The sequence below is a fragment of the Anopheles stephensi genome, chromosome X (genome assembly GCF_013141755.1).
Source record: "Anopheles stephensi strain Indian chromosome X, UCI_ANSTEP_V1.0, whole genome shotgun sequence".
Taxonomy (NCBI): Eukaryota; Metazoa; Arthropoda; class Insecta; order Diptera; family Culicidae; genus Anopheles; species Anopheles stephensi.
In genome coordinates, this window is record NC_050201.1 from 10834249 (window position 1) to 10856234 (window position 21986).

Here is a 21986-nt window from a genome sequence, read left to right on the forward strand (position 1 = left end):
CACTCACAACACAGATTTCTTAACTATGTCGTTGGAACGACTTTCAAAATGTCGGTTGCGTGGCTGGTCCGCGAAACAGGAAACCAACAAGAAAAAAATGAACCCAAAACCGTACTTGTAAGGCAAATATGAACATTCCTAATTGGGCACGCGCACACACATACACGGAAAGTCAAACCAAAAAGGACGATCTCACTGTATGATGCACCGAGTGTAGGCTCATTTGACGCCATTATGTTTTTTAAGATCGATTCTAATGCGTCCGGAGCGTATCGGAGTAACAACAACAGTCCTACTGTCAGCCTGGCTGCTTACTATCTGGTCCTTCGTACTACTACCCGGTTCTACCTTAAAAGCGACCGCTCAAGCCAACATCCAAACGACTACACTCTCGAATCATAACGCGGACCAGAAAGAAAAAACGTCGCAGAGAACCTCACATTAACGATCGCCCTTTTTTTGTTTACTTTTTTATACAAATATTACAAACATCGTGCACCGTACGATCAAATATTTACCACCGAAGAGATAACACGCCACGAAGGCTCTCGATTGATCGATCTGTTCCGGTTTTCCTCCTATCTCTTTCCGCTTTTTTTTTAATCAAATTCGATTTTTCTTTACTTTTCTTATCCCTTTTACAGTTGTTTCTTTGTTTTTTACCCTTTTTTTGTTTTTCTTCTTGGGAGGGTTTTGATTTTTCCATTTTGTTTTCGATCACTATTTTCTTACAAACAAGCTTGCTGGTTTTTCTCCTTTGTTTTTGTTTACAACGAGTGTTCGCTCAACTGTATGGGTGTGTTGGTACGTTTTTTCTTCTCGTTTGTGTGTGTTTGTGTGTGTGTATTTGTGGCTTTTTTGCTATTATTATTTGGCTGCTTTTCAATGCTTTTTTACAAATCATTTTTAATTTATTCGTTATCTACTGTTTTGATACTGTTTGTTTGTTTCTGTGTGTGTCTATTTGTCTGTGTTTTATGCTTATTTCTTTTTTGTGGTTTTGATTTTATGTTTTCGTTTTCTTTGCTCTCTCTCTCTCTCTCTCTCTTTCATTAATTTTCTCTTTCTTTTTCGCGATGTATGTTGGATGTTTGGAGGAACATCAGGAAACACTTACTAAAAACCTAACACTCTATCTAACTAACACATGCACACAAACAGAAAAATCACGGATGCATTAACAGCAATGACTTGCCCTTTTTTCTGTAATAATTAATATTTTAATAAAACTCACAGGGGATAAAATGGGAAAACAGGAAAGAGAAGAGAAAGGTAAGAAAAGAAAACCAGGTCCGGAAAAACTAAGTATGTATAAAACAAATATTACTGTTTTTAGTTATTACACACACACACATGTAGACGCTTATTTTAAGGGCCCAAAAAAAATAACACTTCAAAATTAGAATCATTTACATTTACAACGTATCGATAAAGCAACAACTTATTAAAACCTTAACAAATTATCTCAAATTAAGATCATTTGGATTATACACATACTGCTGCTAGTAGTGCTACCACTACTACCACAACTACTTCTTAATGCTTAACGAAAGCTTTTTACGCACAGACACAAACACACTCACAGCAACAGAATAGCTGTAATGCAACCGTGAACTCGAACTCGAGCTGGTATATAAGAAGTCTCTGCTTTCAGCCAACACCGCAGCCGCGAGTGTGTAAGTGTGTGTGTGTGTGTGTGTGGATGATGGTAGGCACAAATTTAACCCAACAAAAAAAAACTTTGAAAGGAAAACTCCTTATTACACCTGGATTTTGCCTGGATTTTTGTGTGAATCCTTCCACAAACGCAGATCGATTTGTTCTCCCGCGTTGTGTACTAAGTGTTCTATCCTTCGCCGACAAAAAATGCGCCGCTCCGGATAGCGGACAAGCGGACTGCAGCTCGGGCAACCGGAAAAATAACCCTCCATCGCAACCACTGCGGTACGCACGGTGCCAACACCCACCGGACAATCGGAATCGAGGGGGTACGCTCTTTAAGTGCACCTACGCATTATATGTTATCATTTGCTCTAAAACAACATAATTGAACGCATTTAATGCAAACAACCGAGAGATAGAAAAAAAAACAGGAAGACAGAAAAAAAGGTTGAGAAAAGGCGGTGTTAGTTGTTCGCGCATCATTTTGCAGGAACTGCCGGTATGTCTCGTCTCTTTATTTCCACACCATTCATTCACGTCACGAACATTTTGAACATTACTCAGTGTGTAATAAGATAGCATCTAAAACGTTAACTTAATATGCTTGCATTATTTTCTACTTTCCGTTTATCCTTCTTTTTTTGTTTCTTTATCCCGTGTCAACCTTAGTGCGCACTTGACTCTCATTTCTTTTTTTGTTGCGAGCAGTTTTACATCGCTGCTACCCTCCGTAAGAGACGCAGCAAACACACCACGGGGTTGCCGAGCGAAACAAGAGAAAAAACTTAAAAAAAAGCTTCCTTTAACCCTACTTTGCAATACATTTTTGCACACTACAAATATGGTGATATAGGGGGGGGGGGGGGGGTGTGGAAGGTAGGGTACGGTAGTAGTAAGGGGGGGGGGGGGGGGAAGGTATTTTTCTTTTAAAGAAAATCATAACACAACACATAGAAGCTACAGTAACAAGTATCCTGATTACGATTGTTGCATGTCGCGTGCCCACACACACACACACATATCAATAAAATCGTTCGCCATTTTAGCGGGTGTTTGGTCAAGTGTTCCTTTCTTTTACGCAACGTTTCTCCACCAACTTTGAATTTTTGTTTGAGATATAAATCGGACCTGCTTCAGTTGTTGGTTGGCTCTGTACACAAATTTGCCTCGTTTTTTTTTTTTGATTTGCTACACACCAAACAGTTAACCAAACAGACACACATACACACTAATTATCTTCGGGATTGTTTTTTTTTTCTTTTAGCGTTCGTTCACTGTGTCCTCATTAAAACAAACTCAATTCCTCAACAATGTTTCGCATCCCCCTGCTTTGTGTGTTCTCAATTTCCCATTTTGTTTTTCCGTTTTTTCTCCATGTGTTCCATCACTTCCTATTTTTTGTTTCTTAAAGCTAGCGCGCGCTTTCGGTTTTGTTGTGTCCTAGCTGTTTTTTTTTCGGGTCGATCTCTTCCGCAAGAAGTATCTACATCATACATTGTGTGGTACGAGACGGATGAAGTCTCGACGTCGCCCCAAAGTCTCTGTACACTAGCTAACCAACGGTACACCCCCGCGTGACGGGGGGGAGGCTATTTTTCGCTTTCGTTTGAGTTTTCCCGGGGGAAAAGTTACGTTTTTGCGGTTAAAAAAAAATAAAACAATATCTCTATGTGTAGGAGCCCCGGAATCCGGAATTGCACTAGTTCTGATTTAAAGCATGCATGTGTGTCTGCGTGTATACGGGGGAAAGGGGGGAAACATAAAAGAAAGGCGCCAATGTAACATTGAACACTAAAATACCTATGGCAAACGAAAGTATCGACTGCAGCATCGGAAATCCTCCCATCCGAATCATCCGGCAGAGGCATTCGTCTAGCCAAAAATGGGATCGCTTAAGTAGTGCAGGGGTGGTAGTAGTGGTAGCCATAACTCATAGTAACCTAACTTTCTGTACACATCCGTTTGTGTCACACGGAATCGGTAGAATCGTGAACAAACAAACGACCGTTCCTTCCTTCCTTTCCCGGTTGCCACAAGCATTAAACCAATAACTCCTAATCTAGCCGATATAAAGGCAGAACAATGGCGCGTGTGGTGCGCTGTTTAAAAAAATAATAATTTAAAAATATCCCTTGTCTGTACAATTCTGTTAATGTTAGTCACTTTGGAGCGGTGGCTGAACAGGTTGGTTGCCAAAGCGAGCGTTGGCAAGCAGCGGTAACGGTGCCAAATTTTAAAGGAGAAAAATCCATACACACCACTATGCGTAACGGTAAGGCGTTACGCCCTAGATAACAAGATGCCGGTACGAATCACGGTTTGGGTAAGCTTTTCAATCAAAAATAAAAATCGTTGTGCAGGTGGCGGCAACTGTTTAAACCCCTATGCTTTTCCCATATGTTTTAACCGGGGGCACAAACTCTATGGTGTATAAAAATAAAGATGAGATGGTTCGTCACCTTCAACAGTTATGCGGGAACCAGTCGGTCTGGTTCTGCGACAACAAGTGTTGCAAGGATTAAACTAGTATCTTGAAATCTGGCATCTAGTCTTCGATCGTTGCGGCTTTGCGGCACAGACACGCATCCCCACACACACACACACACAAACACGGGTGCTATATCGAGATAGGATTCGCAAAACTGTCAACTGGGCGCGGCGTGCTCCATACGGAGGATTACACTGCCTGCCGTCGTTACGCAGATGCTCGACGGCCATACTGTCGTGCCAGTGTGACACTATGGACTAGCGGCAGGTAAGCTGTTGTCTGGGACCGGTTCCACACGTTCACGCTGCTGCCGGTCTGCCTCGACCGCGACGCTGGCAGTAACCGTGCCGCCGCCACCGCCGGCCGGTGACGTTCAGTCGCTCTTCTGCTGGCAGTACAGCTCCTTCAGCGACTTCAGCTCCTCGATTAGGGCCTTGTTTTGGTTCTCCAGCACCGCCACCCGGTTCTCTAGGCACTTGATGTACTCCTTCTTCTTCCGGCGACACTCCCTGGCCGCTTCCCGGTTCTTCTGCAACCGCATCTCCCGCTTGCGCGACTGATCCTCCAGCTGCACGTTACCGCCCATGACTGTGTTGGGAAAAATATCTGCTCAAGTTTTCCGCGATGATGGTAATGATGATGGGTACGATGGGGTTTGGGACGTTGGGACGGAACAGAACGCATCGTGACAGCAGTACACCGGCAAGTGCATTCGGGATGAGATGAGCAAGGCCGCGTTCAGGGATGATGGTGAATGGATCGGGTTGGGAAGTAATTCGACAAGGGTTAGATATTGACACGGGACAGGATGAATGGGGGAGAACATTTATATGCAAATATATATATATATATATATATATAGTATGACACGTTCATCGGTGGAGCGGTTCGGGTATCGGCCCGGTGAGGGTATTTGCGCGCGAATGAGAAATTCCGTACAGACAGTATGAATGAACAACGCATGAGAACACAATGGCGAAGTTGGCGAGCGAGTTTAAGGCGACATGATAAAACGAAATCACCACCAAAGGGAAAGGTCCACGAGGAGATTTGGAAGAGATTAGTAGTATGGGTGTGTGTGAGGGAGCAGCGGAGTGTACATCGAAAGTTAAACAAACATAAACAAGTTATCAACAACGTTGCGTCAGTGTTATAGGCCAGTTTCCGTACGCGTTTCGATAGGGCAACCCCCGTAAGGGCAGTATGTGAATGTTTATTAGTAGCGAGTAGCAGCAGGTAAATGGTTAGAAGATGGCGCCAGTAACGCATTTTGAAGTGATGCGATGAACAACAATCCAGTAGCCAATAGTTTTGTGTACAGTTGAAAGTGGTGCATGAAGGGTTTTGGGGGGGGGGGTGGGTGGCAGAGATGAAAACAATGCAAATAGAAGGCAATTAAAAGTAGAAAAATAAAGAAAAAAAAAGAAAAAAAAAGAGAAAAAGAAAAACTCATTATACAACACGTACAACTACTACTGCTACGAACTCTCCGTACAAATACCGAACGATTCTAGAGAGATTTCTCTAAAGGAACAAAGAAAAGGAACAGTTTAACGGGGACACATTGGATAAAGAGCGAAAGAGAGAGAGAAAGAGAGATAGGGAAGAAAACTCAACATGCGCCTTTTCCTTAGAAGAGAATAAGAGATCGAAACTACTACTAAACACGATTTGTTTACTGCTAACTGAACACTAGCTTTTTGCTGATGCTTTTATGTTGGTATGGTAAACAAATTTACACCAGAGATAATCCGCCTATTCGGCTGCGTGGTATAAATGAGTCTAGTAAGCCATTATATGGCTGACATGAAGTAAGGGGAAAATATGGCCGATCTTTTGAGATAATTCAAGTTATTTTAGGTCTTAACACAATATCCTTGAGACGTTAAAACCGAAGAAAATGACGAAAGACATACGATTCTTTTCAGGGATCGACCTACAGGAATCGAGTTCGACCCGAGGGTGCAATGAGTACGAGTCGACCCGTATGTGCAGCAAAGCATTCGTGAGTTCGACCCGTAGGTTCAGGTCGACCCCTAGGTGTAACGATTCCAAGTCGTCCCGTAGCAATTTCGGTACGACCCATGGATTAGACCTAACTCGTAGAACTCACTGCACCTCCAGGTCAATACGGATTCGTCACATCCACGGGTGGACCGGAAGCTCCGGTCCGGAACTCGCTGGACCTAGAAATACAACCCGATCGATTCCGGGCCAATGACAGATAGCTCCGACCCATTAGGTACGGATCGACCCACCGATTACAATTATCAACGCCTTTTTTGCTGCCCATTTTCTTACATGACTTGGGCGAACATAGGGACTAGGAACTTATGGCCTAAGTTACGAGTTTCATTAACATAATTAAGTACTGTGGATTACTTCTGGAAGGCCCAGGAAGCTAGATTCTGCTGGCGGGTCCTGAGGTGAGAAGATGTATTAAGAGGTGTCCTCACAGCTAAAAGGATATGGAACACAGCAGTTTGCGACCTGTTTCGATATTCCAATCGAGGTTAATATTCCACTTTAGTTAAACAATTTTTTTTAGGCTTGATTGGCCAGTTTTGACATTACGCATTCATCTCATTCTAGCATCAGCAGTAGTCTCGGGTGCAATAAAGTAATCCTGTTCGTTTCACCACACATACGACGACGAAGTAAAAACACATGTCAAAATTTTACAGAAATGCTACATTAACTACGTTTACAATGCTAAAAAAAAACCCTACGATCAACGTTACTAAACGAACCGTCAAAATCAAATCTAACATCTAGCGCACTACTACTAGTTCGACATGGAAACGACAAATCGACATCGACAGGAAATGTGGTGTTGTGAGAGGACCTGGGAGCTTTTCACCGCCCACAGGCAAGAGAGGAGCAAGGGCGTATGGTGGGAGTACGGGGAGGCACTAGAAAGGACGGGACGGGAGAAACGTTACGGGACGGAGCATGGTCATACTTACGAGGTACGTAAATGCCCTCCTGGGGCTGGGAATATTGCACCACACCACCAGGTGTCGCTATCGTGTGCAGGCCGGAACCATCGCTCGGGGTGTTGGCTGTGGTAGTGGGTAGTAGCAGTTGACAGTTGTAGTCATTTATATGTCATTCAAAAGCGGATGTGTGCGTGTGTGAACAAAACAGTAACGGTCGGTCTAGTAAAAGGATGGTTCGTTTCTTCGTAGGGTGGAGAGCGCGATATTCGGGATGAATAATGGACGTCGTTGGACGATGGCAAGTAATGCTTTCCAAGGTAGCTATGTTCCCCGAGATGTAACAATTCCGTTAAGATGTATGTAATGAGGGGAGGGGGGCGGAGGGGTTTGAAGTTTGAAGTGTGATGAGCTTGTTAGCATACCATACGTAGATTGTGTGCGAACTGTACCCCGATTAGCCGTTGATATTAGAAACAAAAACGATTGGCAAAATGAGAGTAGCTCAGCCATTAAAGGCACGTCTAAGCGTGAAGCGTCAAATAATGGAGCGATAAAAAAAAACTAATAAAAACTTTGTCCATAAATTGTGTAAATTTTTTTTTCGCAAAAAAATGCTTATTTCTTAAAGAATTCATCTGGTTGTAGCAGTTGCTCAAGTCGGTGAATGTCATGGAGCTGTAGGTAAATATATGGAGGAACAATGGAGATCTACTCGAGTCTTCATGTCGCAACTGTAATATAAAAACTACCATTACAATATGCATTCCCCTACGAAATATTAAAATATCGATCCATTAGATTTAAAATTTTAGAAAGAAATAAAAACACAAAACGAGCTCTAGCTAAAGCATAAGAATCTAACAATTAAAGTTTGTGTGTTTTTTTTTTTTTGTTGTACTTTTGCTTCCAGTATTAAACATACAAAATAAGCATAGGGTCTAAAAGTATAACAGCTCGTATAGAAATTCTATTTTAAAAAATAACCGTAGCAAACAACAAAGCATATTACTACCCGAAAATTTGCTAATGGGTTTGAAAAACAATTTTCAGCATGCGCAGAACGCATACAACTAATCTCGCAACCCCCATCTAAAACACTACGAGTAATCTAATTTAAAAAAAATAATTAGTTAATCATGCGCAACAATATTGGGACACTTTTTTTTCTTAATATTTCAAAATAATGGCACTGAAATTTAGGAAAATTTAGACACCAGTCACGGAACAAAAACACCATCGCAACGAAACCATAGCCGGCTACTAAAGTAACGCTTCTCAGTGGTTTTCCAAACAACCAAAATAATTACATTTAGCAATTTTTTGGTATTCTTTTACCATTTTTTACCAAAAACAAAATTATTATCATCGCTACTTGATCTTCCAATAACGACTGACTTATGACAAAAGACTGTAATATTATTGTTTTGCTGGTTGATCGTTAAAGAAGCGTTACGAGAGCGTTACTTAATAGCTGTCAACTTTTTTGTTCTTCCTCTTGGTTACGATGTGAGTATGTGACCGGGTGCTTATCAATTTCACAATGTGTGTGAACATTTATTATAAGATTGTGTGTTTTTGTGAACATTTTGCAGTCTCTTCAACAATTTGTACTGATATCCTCTCAATAAAAACAACACTGACAGGTAGCCCACGATTAGGACTAAAATCAAACAAGAGTTAAAGTTTTTATTTTATTTTATCAATATAATAAAATCATTTAAAAAGAATGACTTTAAAACAAATAAAAAGAAAACAAACATTTGCTAAACCTGATTAAAAATGAATCCAATGCGTCAGCAGACAGCTAACACTTAGTAGCTGCCAATGGCACACACACATTCTTTCCAATTTGCATTGCACGATCGCTATATGTGTGTGATTGTATTATAAAGTGATGCTAATAGTAGTAGTGTGCGGCGAAACTGGCGAAAAGGATATAAGGCCCGATATCATTCAGATTAGTGTTGTAAGCTACCAGTAACAGTAGTAGTAGTTTAGGGGGCGATGGGAGGGGGGGGGGTGGTTAGAGAGAGTGAGAGGCGAGGTTTTGATATTAAATGATGCATTTCTTTGTGCGTTACAGGCGATATATGGTGGTCGATGGTGATGTTTCGTTTTGTTTTCAATTCGTTTTGTATATGCTCTTAATTTTTGTGTCAATTTCATTTTTTTTTTTTCGTGGTTTTGAGTAGAAAACAAAAATGACCAAAGATCCTTAATGAGGGGGGATCCTTTCATTCATTCCATACATTCAAGCAAACGTACACACTCACAAAAACACACACGCCCCCTCCTTATCTCGCGGTGGTGAAAAGGGCAACTGATTTCGGCGCTCGGCAGAGAAGAGTTGGGGTCAAGATTTGGTCATTTCCAACGGGCGCTCGCACACACACACACACGCACGCAGACTCATACTCACACACACACACCCGCACACACACACACACACAAACTCTAAACGTACCGATTTCCGCTCCGCCGAGATCGCTCAATATCTTACGATAGGATGGTCGCCTTGTTAGCAGGTCTCTCCGCTTCTTCGGAGACGCTTCCTCGTCCGAGAGTGTATCGTCGCTGTTTGTGTCGGTCATAATGCTACCGGATCCGGTGACGATGTGCGGTTCGGGTTTGATCTGGCGTATTGGTAATCGCGTTGTGGGTGTACATACAAAAAACAAGATGAATAGCAAACGTTAAATTGATGTCTTGCGGACCGTATTACTTGTAATACAGAGTTTTACCAGGACAACAAAAACCAAATCACAAGAAGAAAGCAAAGGAGGCTTGAAACTCGAACTAGTGATGAGCAAATCGAGCCCGGAGCGCACCGAATTTTGCGGTATCGTAAAGTAGGCCCGGAATCGATCCGGAGTTGGATTCGGAATCGGATTCGGAACCGCATCCGAAAGCAGAACCGGAATTGAATCTGGTATCGGAACTGGTTCCGGTATCGGATTCGGAATCAGGATCGGGAGTTATTTAGCTATGCATTGATGATTTTTACGAAACCTCTCGATATTGTAGAACAACAGAGGAATAAGAAGTTTGGTGCCGAAATTTACTACCTAATCGTAGTTGGGATTGAGTCCGGACTTGGTTACGGACTTAACTCCGAATGTGATTCAGATCTTAACTGCTGATTCGGATCCGGAATTAGATCCAGATTCAGATACGGTACCGGACCCGGAATCGCATCTGGAATCAGATACCGAACAGAAACCGAAGATCAATTCCGAACACAGAATCGGAATTGGAATGGATTCCGACAACGCAATCGAAACCAGGTACTTCCGATTCCGAGCGTCCATCACTAATTCGAACTGATAAGTATCCTGACGCGCTATTCGTTTTGGGCTGGTAAACACGGTAAAGAAGTATATGGATCATGCAAATCTTTTCACGGATCAACCCGGAGTCGAGTTCGACCGGTAGGTTCGGGTTGAACCACTCCCATCACTACTAAAGCTTATCTCGTTTCCTTGCAGTCGTTGGTTTGATGCTTGCCCACGGTGGGTAGATATGTCAGAGTAGGTCCAAAACTTACGTGTATGGTTTGCAAATTGCCCGTAGTTGTGTGGATCACGGAGTTTGGTTTGTTACACACTAATAGTACACTTCTCGCTATCGGCACGTTGCCTGCCGCCGTTTGTATAACAGACTGCTGGTTCTGCTGTATAACAGATTGTGCCTGCACCGGGATAAGAAAAGAGAATCGGAAACGAATAAAATTAGAACGGCCCTACACGGTACGCACACACAGTCACTACATTGTTAATTACGGTCTTTTCTAGTAATAACGCCTATTAAGCTTACAGTTTACAATGATTCGGTTTTGTAAGTGGGAAAATTGAAGAAAAAAAAATCACCGGAAACCGCACGAAGGAAGCACACGCATTTGCACTAACCTGCCCGGGCGATTGCGATGTCGACAGTAGCTGGACAATGTTGGTACCGGTGGCGGTTACCGCTGCTGCTGCTGCCGGCACTAGCGTCACTTCTGGACCGGCGGCACCACCGACCGTCACCGTGCTGCTGTTGCCAGACCCGGCCGTCCCTAACACACCCACCAATCCTGCACCGCCGCTTCCGGTTACGACCGCACCCTTACCAGCCGGACCACCACCACCACCGCCGCCGCCGCCACCTCCGCCCCCACCACCTTCACCGGTAGATGCTGCCACCGTTATTGCCGTACTGCTGTCGGTGCTGCCGTTGTTGGAGGTATTGATTAGCTCGTTTGGATGCTGCGTACCAACGCCAGACGCGGGGCCACGACCACCCCCGCCGGTCACCGCCTCACCGACCGTCGAACCGGTTGCGTTTGGGCCGGTACCACCACTACCACCACCACCACCACCACCGAGCGGATCGCCTATCGCCGAGGAACCGTTCTCCTCGACCATACTACTGTCCATAATCCGCCCGCTGGTCTTGCGCCTCTTCCAGGCCCTCACCGTCACCGCCGTGCCCTGCCCCCGTATAGCTGAATGCTTTGGTGTGCTACGCGTTTGTCGCAAGATTTTCCGGGCCTAACTTTGTGGGGTATGCTCCAAACACTATTCACCACTTTCCGCTTACGGACGTTCTACACCGCAATACCGCTCTTTTCTTTTACGGCTAACTACACACACGGGGTGTCGGGTGGTTAGGGTATAATTTCATCTAGCTACGTGTCAATCGAAAAAAAAAAGGACGACAAAACCCGACGACGCCTCTGATCCGCAGACGATCGTGTCCCTTGCGTCCTGGGTCGGAACAGTAAAGCAACAGCTCACGGAGCAGCCAGGCCAGACGGTTCGTTCATCTAGACCACCGGATTAAGTACGTCTCGCTTGAAACCGTATAGTAAAGTACGTTTTTCTCTTTAGTTCTTGTGCACTGTCTAGCTTGGTTGTATGTTGCATGTTTGTGTGCTTGTTTAAACGCTCTCGCACCATTTAAAATACCCTCGTACCCTCGGCACCGTCCACGTACCGTAAAACCCGGACCGGACCCGGGACGGAAACTCTATATATGACAAGCACACCCCACACACGCACACGCACACACACTTGCACGGTTCCAACTCTTCCGGGAATGTCCTTACTGGTTAACAGACTATCGCCTATCGCCAATCATGTACGCACAAAATTCGTGTATGTGTGTGTCCTCTATCCTTCAATCGACTCACATTCCAGTCTTTAGCGGGTTCGCTGTTGCGCGCATCTACACACTTGCGTTTCGGGTGGCAAAGCTTTAAGCTTTTGCAGCATCAGAGCCGTTGCTGCGCACTGCTACACACTACTGCACGGTGCGCACGTGCGCAAACCAAGGCATGTCCCGCCTTAAAACCCTTTCGTCCTGATGATGTGGCCAACAATCGTCCACCGTTGCTGTTGCTGCTGCTGCATTACATTGCCGATGGAACCTTCCGTGAATGTTTCATCGTCACTTGCTTTAGCATTCCGGCACTAGCGAGCGCTGTAATGAGACATGAAAAAAATGGGATGAGCAAAGAGTTGACCACTGAATGACCACAAACCATTGAAGACAAATAATGCGTTTCATAGAAATTGTAACAGTATCGCGGATTTTGTGTGTCGCGAAAGGTCAAGGGCAAGCAATCGAGCGAGTGAGATATATCACACCTTTACGTCGGTATACCACCCACCAGCAACGGAAGGAAGATGGCAGTTAGCCAATAGGAAGGTGCGGCTTGAGGAGCTTACATGACCTTGAACGCACGCAGCCGTCAATGCACACCGCGCCGTCGTCCCAGACGGTGTTGGTCCACCGGATATAATCTTGTAAGTGACAATACAACGACACGAGAAAGTTGTGTGTGTGTGCGTAAGAGATAGCGCTACCTCAAATTAGTTTCATTCGAAGACTTTCAAGAATCGAGGTAGAATATTTCTAGGACTTAAAGAGATCGGATTAAGGTTGAGTTTGAAACTGATCTAGACAATTGCTATATCCTTGGAGAAGGCAAACCAACCATTGTGTCCTTGAATGTCAGAAGCGTCTTTGTTTGGGCAAAAAATAATGATTCGCTTTACTACAGGGCGAGTGGAGCATCGAAAAGGTTGCTAAAATATAATGTAACGCGAAAGGTCATAGCATTAAATCATCTCGTGTACTCACAGAACGCAAATGCTGTATGTGCTAGGAGGGTAGGTAAAGGAAAATTGGTTAGGTGTTCCGTAACTATCTGCTTTAATAGAACATTGCGTGACAAAGGCCATCGCCGTAGCATACATATGTAAGACTCATTAGAATTACGATCTCCAAACCGTAAGGGACCTTAATTCACCTTGACTTCTTGACTTGACTACCGAGCAGAGTAGCCATATTATTTACAGCATTCTGTACTCATTTTAACATTTTTTTGTTAGGTTAATTTCTTCTCTACTAGAGCTCTGTTCACCAACTCTGGTTCGGTTGTAGTGTTTTGTGCTGAGATGTGTAAATCTGATGTCCTATCATACCCAAGTCACTATTGCATCAGGATTAGCTTCCTACCATACATTTGTCCCTCTAGCCAAGAAACTCACTCGACTGAGTAAGTGGCTGCCCAGAACATTGATCAAAAAATCATCTGTATCCTTTCGAGTTACGTTGGGCTCTTGAAGAGTTCTTCACGAAGTCCAGGCGATCTAACAGCCCAGTAATGATGCAAGGAACGCTTTTTCGACACACGGTTCACAACTTTGGTTTGGAATAGAAATAGGAAAGATCTTAAAATCTTCCTCTTCTTCTTTCTTGGCACTACAACCTCGTGAGGTCTCCGGGCCTTCGATTTTTGGCTTTCTGTGACTTGATTTTACCCGTAGTAAAGTAGTCAGTCCTACGTATGGGGGGCGGTATGGATGGGATTAGAACCCCGGCCCTGCCGCGTGAAGACCGGCGCCGCAGTCGCCCCGCCACCGGACCGATCTTAAAATCAGTTCCATTCTAAGATCCAGTTCATTCCGAAGCTGCCTAAAAAAATTCTTAGATTAAATATCTTAGATGTCTTAAGCTATCTTCTCAGTACCAGGATTCACCAATGATGCCCTGTATTGCTTATTCGACGTATTAGAGGCGAATGAAGTCTCAAAGACCCAAAGCCTCTATACTACTTGTGGGAACAAGACTGGTTATTACACCAAATTCCTAGTTGTCAGTTGTTTCGCAACCGCATGCGGACATACCACGTGCTGCGGTACTTCAGCAACCAGGAAGTAATGCACAAACATTCCAGTGTATCAATTGCGCTCGAAAGATTAAAAATAAATTTTCCATGTGATGTGTGTGGTTTCACTTCGCTTGGCGATTTTCTGGACCGTTTCCAACTATTTACGCGATACGTCATGGTCACCGAGACGAGCTGCTCTGTGCGCAACAACTTCCTCGCAAAAGATAGCGCTGGGGATTTAAGCTGTGCAGGACGGAACAGCGCTGTGCTAAACAACGCAAAACTATTGCTGAGTCAATTTACACCTCGCGTGAAGAATGGCGCTAAATGGTCGGACCACGTTCGAAACATTAGAGCGTCCGTCTAGTGCTTTGCTTAATCTGTTAAAGCAGCTAATACTGTGCGGCGGGAACCGTGCCTTAGAATTGTCTTCTTTTCTTGGATCTATAACTTCCAGAGGACTTGGTCTGGCATTATTGGCTTCCTTGCCTTTTTTACCACCGGTTGCTTGAGCGTTATCCCTGTGTACGTGAATATTTGTGCTTCTGTATGTCTAGTAGCAAGACGTCGAATAAACCTCGCAACGATTTTACACACCCATTTGCTCCAGTTTGATGCTCCATTTTGTCTCTGATGTGCTCACCCAGTCCCATCCTACTGCTAGCCAAGCAAATAGTTCGCATCATTTCACGGTCATCTCGTCAGCTTCATGTTCTCCTCACTGCTGCCTTCAAGACATTCAACGCACACGTTGCTATGTTTGAGAATTTTCTTCCAATTTTCCGACAACACAAATCGAGAGAGCATTACACCCATACAGGCACGAAGTATTTGAGGGTGTGTGTATGTATATGTGTCTGAGCTCGTTTCGTCCTTCCTTCCTTCTTCTCGCTCAAGCGAAGCCGTGCGAGTGAGTAGCAGTGAGTCAAACCTCCACCCCCAGCCGCGAGTGATTACGATTTCTTTGCTTGGTATGTTACATCGCAAGAAAAATCCACTTCCAATACGTTCCTCCTGCTAGCTCGCCATCAGCCGTGGCAGCCGACAGGCAGCTCACCATGACTCATACAAAACAAAACATTAAAAATCGCGTCAGCAATAAAGTAGAGCATGATTGCTCGCGCCGCTTACACACCCGCCCCAGGCACGTCTGCGATGGTGAATAGTGGAATAAAGAATAAATAAAATTGCGGTTCGCCAAGACTCGGAATTCACTTTGGCGGAGCACTCGGCGAAGGCAAATCTTTTCCCCTTTTTTTTTTCGCTGCGTTTTTGCTGCTCGTTACTGCGGTTCGCTACAGTTGGTGCGATGGGTACATGTGTCTTTGATCCCATATGTTTTCAAGGATGACTCCGACATCGTCACCACCGGCTGTCTCTGTTAGAGCTGCCAAGTAGCTGGCTCGTTCTAGCAAACGCGTACCATCCTATTCCGGGCGCTTAAGTGCTAGCTCAAGGACATAAGTATGGATGAGTTGGAAACAAAAACGGATGAGGCGAGAGGAAAATCAGGCAGTTCGTTCCTGTCTGTTTTTTCTTACAACAAGCGCTAGTCGACATGGATTCGCTTGCATAATTAAACGTCCTAAAAATAAAATTCAGTAATATAAAATCATTAAATAATATTTTGAGAGCGAAAAAATAAAAACTATTCCACCTACATTGCTCCCAAACCCGGCCCCACTTACAGCTTGCAAAACCCTTGGTGTGGGCCTCGAAAATTTGAAACAGATTTTTCGAATTGATCAAACAAGAGGAGCGGTTAGCAATCGCTTCGAACCAGCGGCCACGCATCGAACGCGGAGAGCAAACATTTTCGACACTGTTGCGCCGCACAGTTTGCGACGGTGTTGGTTGTGTGTTTGTTTATACATAACCTCTCTCAACTACGTACGTAAGCAAACTCATCGCGCTGACGTAGCAACAGCGTTCTGCGAGCCCCTGCTACACAGCAGCACACACTGGCGCAGGCGAAAAATAAAACGGTTCGTCACGTCATCCGAAACCGTTCGGGTCGAAACCCGCCCGTTCGACGTGATTATCAGGATGAGATGAAAGATAATATTGGCATTGGGTGAGGCCTCCACCGTCGGCACAAGCGGCTGTGTTTGTCCAACACAGGGCAGGGCAGTAAAGGGTTACCTCGATTAGCGTATACACGATCTGAACGACGTCAAGGGTTTTGCGGCCCAACATACGCCGCACAGTACGCGATCTGCTGGAACGAGCACGACGTACGGGTGGGAGGGGTGGGGGGGGGGGGGACGTTGCATACATTCCAACGAGCGAGCTAGGTGAGGTGAAACGGTGCAGAAATCAATGCAAAACATGCGTGCGGACCCCCGTTGGCGAACCGGGTACGGGATGTAGGTGAGAAAAATCTTTCAACCGAACACCCACCAGTAAGTCGTCGATCGGTGGAGTTGGACGCGCAAATTGGGTGGTGCAAAACCCAGAAGGTCTTCCGAATTTGTGTCAGTCCATATGGGAAGCTGGATGATGGAGAAACATTGGAATTCTTGGTAGTAAAGACGTACGGACATAACGTAGCGTAAAACCGGCAAGCATGCTGACGTTAGATGCAGCCGCAGCCAGATGGTTACACTTAGGGACGAAGATCTTCGGGCTGGTAATTGTTATGATGTACTGCAAACAGCATCTATGCAATTTGCATACCGAGATGTGCGCCGCCGGACGAGGAGCTTCAAAAACAACGAGAACTTTTCACTAGTTAACTTTGCTAATTAAGGAGTTCGTGGAGTACGCTCGTTAAAAACAACGAAGCGAAACGAAAAGAAACATCTTCCAGATGTACTTACTTGCTCCCATACGCAACAGGCGCGGGCAGCAACAACTCCCTCCCCCAACCACCCCACGTTTTTGGCTTCGTGACAGGCGTGTGACCGTTTCTGGTTGACGTCGGCTGTAGGCTCGACGTCGTTGCGGGATGACGTCATTTAACCAACCGAAAAACCGGCTTTATGACGAAGGCAAATAAAGACGTGGGTCCCACGAGCGATTGGCCTCCGTTTGATATGCAAGGCCAGAACGGGCGGTTTAGAACGGAAGATTGATGTCTCATCAAAATGCGGAATGCGGCTAGTACGCAACAGTTGGACGTTTCTAGCCGGAGGTTAAAACAGCCGAGTGCAATGGAGTACATCGTTGGGATATATGGAGATATTGTAAACAGTCAGCGCAGTGGTTGTAATGAAACATATGATGCTTGTAGCCGCCAGGAGCGTCTTCCGGTGCTGATTGTTAGGTCCTGTGAGCCTCGGACATTTAGAGGGACACGTATTCCATAAAGAGCCTATACTAATATATTGGCCTCTTACTCTGGCCTAGACAGCAGGTTCGAAGTGTTAGAGGGCCACAAAATTCCATGCTGCTTAAGATTTCCAAGGGATATAATGCGCCACTACTTGGCACCCTTAATCATATCGTCGTCTCCATGGTTCACTTAATGCATATTACTTATGACCAGGAATCCAGCCTCTGATTCTGAGTCTCCCTCAGTCTCGTCTTTTTTGTAAGGATTCAAACATTCACCAAGGAGTAGTAGTAGTGGTGATCCTTCATACGTTAGTATTCGTATCACAACTCATCTGGCGTGCTTCCATAATTCGTAAAGTAAGACCTTCTGAGGTTCTAGTGCCAAAGAAGAGGCCTTATCCGATTCCGATTTCCTACATCGCCGTGGAATTGCTTCATGTTACACACCACCACCCCCCCCCCCCCCCCACCACACAGCCATTGGATTTCAATCTCCATATCTTCATATTCATCAGAGCGATGGCGACGTTTCCGTGCAGGGAACGATTGTAAGGATATTCAAAATGGCTCCGATAAAGATAAGGGGATTCCCTCAGGTAAACGGGGTATGTCAAGCAAGCCAGCAGCTTGTCGGCAAATAAGGCAAGTCTGATATACGCAGCCTATATCCCATCCATACCGCCTCTCCGTACGTAAGGCTGACTACTTTGCTACGGGTAAAATTAAGTCACAGAAAGCCAGAAATGGCAGGCCGAGACCTCTCGAGGTTGTAGTGCCAAGGAAGAAGAAGAAGAAGATATACGCAGCACTTCGTTCGATATATTCCTGATCATCAGTAGCGGATTTTGCCTCTAAGCGGAATGAAATTCGGGGCCACCTGTCACATCGATTTTGCGGATTGGAAGCGAGTTTTTTGTGTGTCCGGGAAACCTTTTCCGTGCGTCCGTGTACCGTTCACCCTGCGGATCGTTCAAGATACTGTTGGGTCTCGCTGTCTGGAGCAAGCCTCTCGTTCCTTACTAGAGCAAAGACATCCTTGCAAAGACATGCGGCAAACGGGTAACTTAAGTCAAGGAAGCCAGAAATGGCACGCCACGAATGATATTCGACGGCAGTTTGATAGCGAGAGAGGATTTCTGGGTGGCGATCACGGGGGGTTTGATTTGCTGACCAGCTGGGATAACATTGATTGTAGGGTGATCACCATCATCACGGTGGACGCCGGTTGCTAGTAGTTGAGTTTGAACGCAGCAAAATGCAGCAAACCACCAAGAAGAACGTCCGTCTAGTACCGGCGCTGGGACTTTCGGGTGTATGTGTGTGTGTGTGTGTGTGAGTGTGCATGTACGGACTATTGATATCGCGCGTACTGCTTCACTGCCTATCTTATCTAGTGAATAAACCAACTTCATACTGCTGCAAACAGCCAGCACAGCACCGAGAACACACATACAGCTGTCGCACAAATACACATGATAGGCACGGCACGTTCACACACTCTTACCTGGGCACGTTTGCAGTGGAAACCATTGCACAGTTTTCACTGGGTCAAAAAGGTATGTGGACTTGATGGACTCATTTCGATCAACAACAATTAACGTACTTTTCGTCCAAGAAGTGCTGTACGTGTGTGTGTGCCATTGTAAATAATACTGCAGTGTGTCGTGCGTGTGTGTGATGGTGTTGCGAATGTGTTGCACCTTTTCTATATAGGTATTATGCTGTGCGAAGGTTACCTATGTCCTTATAACACGGTCACGCACCAAACGCGTGATAGCCGCCACCGTCGTGTGCATACACACATACCGTGCCTTCCGTTTTGCACAAACACACACACGCATATACGGTCCGTCACACGAAGGGCACGCACGCGTAAGTCTCCCTCACATATTAGTCACACGCAGTGTGGATGTTCCTAACACAGCCCCCTCCCCCCCCCCCCCCCCCCCTTCCTCTTTCTCTCTCTCTACCATCCTCCACTTCGTCCACCGTTCGACTCGGCAATCGATGAGCTCAGCATTCTGGTAAGAAAATGGGAACGAGAGAAAGCGATAGGTGTGCCTGGCGTAGGCGTACCATACGGCGGTGGAGTGAGCGTGAGCGAGCGCGTGCTGCTTTCACGGGTCACGGCGACACTTGGCTGCTAGTGGTTCCGTGCCGCCAAAAACGGACTTTCGTCACACCGTGTGAGCGGATCCCAGAGCAAAAAAATTCCCTTACAACACCGTGTGGTTCTTATCATACACACACGCACACACACACACAACACGGCATCCGACACTGTGATTCACACACATACACACGTACAGAGCCCTGCTGCAGTAAGGCGGCTCACCGGAGCACACCGGCACCCTCGGGGCGTAGGTTAAACACACTAAATAAACAGATAGGACAGATAGATAACAAACACACCAGTCGGACCGAATTTCGGTAAGCACAAACGCCTTCCTTCGGTGTCGTCTTGCTGCCCATCCACACCGACGGAGGGGAGGGTGGGGGCTGGCGAGCTGATATTGCTTCGCGGCCTTCAGCGGTTGTCACACACTCTCTCGGACGCGTCAACAACACGGTGCACAACAATAATATTATTCCCCAACAGAACTGCTAAGGGTTTCGGCCTTACACTGCGCGTACCAGGCTCGGCCAGCCGCGACACACACACACACTTAGAAAAGACAGCTGGGGGGAGGGGGGAGGGAAGAAAGCGAAGAATCCATACCGCCCACCGCACCTTCCCGGTGGTCCCCCTACCCCCCCTTTTAGTAGGCCATAGGGTGGAAGCTGACCGAACGTCTTCGAGGCCGTATGGGCGTCCTAGAGCGTGACACCCGCAGAGAGAGAGAGCGCGAGAGAGAGAGAGAGAGACAGTGGGAAGGGCACACACACACAACACATTTAACAACAATAAGAAAAAATAGCCATCAAGAGTATACAAACACACATCACCACCATCACCAACACACACGCGCACGCATACACAACATAGCAGCTTCTTGCTGGTGCTAATCGGGCGAGTGAGCGCGATCCCTCACTGTGGCTCACACACGGGGCCTCGGGTTCTACACGACTCACCGCTGACCGTTGTGTGGCCCCCTGTGTGTGGTGTTAACTGGCTCGTTAGCTGGCTGGCAGGCTGGTTGGCCGACTGGCTGGCTGGCGCGTATGCACGCGCGTGCGCCCATGTGTGCGTGTGTGTGTGTGTGTATGCACAACCGAAAATATTGCCTACACCTGGAAATTGGAAGAACGCGCGCGCAAACACAGGGAAAACCACTAGGGAACCACTAGGGAGGTGTGGTGGTGGCGAATAGAACCCCCCCCCTCCCCCCCTCCCCATTGTAAGCACCGGAGTATACACGCGCGTGTGTGTGACTGTGTGTGTGCTCGGTAATGGGAAGGTAACCAGTGTAAGAATAGCACAACAAACAAGAAACAACAGGATAAATGCTTACGACGGCAATGCTTGCTGGCGGCGGGCAACAACAACAACAACGATAACAGCGCGATGAAAGCGACGACGACGGCGACGACAATTCACGCTTGCCAGCAAGCGGACAATTCGTCATATTCGTTGCGAACACCGAAACGGAACTATTGTGGCGTTGTTTTTGACAGTTAGCTCGAACGTCATCGCGGTGGCCGAGCCTATGGCCGCGCTCGTACCCGGCACGAGCGAGACCGCTGCCAGTGCTGGCCTGGCCCTGGTGCACGGTGTGCGCGTGTGCGTGCGAGCGAGACGACCGGCCGTTGTGCGCTGCAAAGTCGGGATCTTTTGAGCGCCGTCATCGTGCAACAGAACAGCGATTTCTTCGCTCTCTTTCCTACACACACACACACATACGCGCGCTTGGCAGCCTTTCGATAGCGGATGGTAGTGTGTGCACAACAACCCTCTATACATGCGCTCTCTTTTACTCGCACTAGTGTCGGAGCTCTACGCCAGCGGTACAACAAACACACACAAGCGCGCGCCCCGAGTGTGTCATGAAAACCAATAGCAGCTGGAATGTACTTGCTCTATCTCGCTCTCTCCCATTATATCGCAATAGCAAGCTAAACGTCACGAGCATGTGGAAGGGATTGATTTGTGGGGAGAGGGAGACCAGCGCGGGGGGGGAGGGGCTTTTTCTTCTACTGACAAGCTCAACAGCTTCGTAATCTCGGGAGAGGGATACTCCAATGGGGCGCCCTGTTTTGGGGTGAAAAATTTTTGCGCAAATTTTTGTAAAAAAAAATTAATTCTGAATAAGCTAGTTTGCGCTCTATTTTAAGCTTAAAAATCGTAAAAATGTAATTTAATTTATTTCCCCCCACGCCCTGCTTCACACAGCCGGCGCATTTGATATCCCACCGACGGTGTAGTAAACGTTGCTGCTGATGCTGACGATGACGGCGATGGATGACTACGACGAAACGGCTGCTCCGACCAGTCAAGGAATTTTAAAAGCCTGCACATGTGAATAGC

The 21986-nt window shown here is 46.1% G+C and overlaps 1 protein-coding gene across 12 annotated transcripts; it reads right to left on the reverse strand.

Annotated features, from left to right (window-relative positions):
• Positions 1-2620: 2620 nt before the first annotated feature.
• LOC118506952 (cyclic AMP response element-binding protein B) lies at positions 2621-21144 on the reverse strand. Of its 12 annotated transcripts, none has more exons than XM_036044838.1 (6): positions 20974-21144; positions 10995-12549; positions 10634-10777; positions 9590-9722; positions 7117-7212; positions 2621-4738 (listed from the first exon to the last, which is right to left on the reverse strand). In XM_036044838.1, exons 2-6 carry the CDS (start codon positions 11502-11504, stop codon positions 4524-4526), a joined length of 1098 nt encoding a protein of 365 aa, XP_035900731.1. In that variant the 5' UTR covers positions 11505-12549; positions 20974-21144; the 3' UTR covers positions 2621-4523. The 12 variants fall into 12 exon arrangements, with proteins under 12 accessions (XP_035900731.1, XP_035900723.1, XP_035900712.1 ...); XM_036044830.1 differs by having other exon boundaries at positions 2621-4756; positions 20974-21143; XM_036044819.1 differs by having other exon boundaries at positions 9554-9722; positions 20974-21142.
• Between the last annotated feature and the right edge of the window lie 842 nt (positions 21145-21986).

Bases quoted from the DNA above. Each gene is read 5' to 3' on its own strand.
- LOC118506952 (XM_036044775.1), bottom strand. From the start codon at position 11,504: ATGGACAGTAGTATGGTCGAGGAGAACGGTTCCTCGGCGATAGGCGAT. The intron at 10,778-10,994 runs GTTAGTGCAAAT...ATCCCGGTGCAG, and splicing joins CATCGCAATCGCCCGGGCAG to GCACAATCTGTTATACAGCA. The intron at 4,757-7,116 runs GTAAGTATGACC...AAACTTGAGCAG, and splicing joins GGAGGGCATTTACGTACCTC to ATATTTTTCCCAACACAGTC.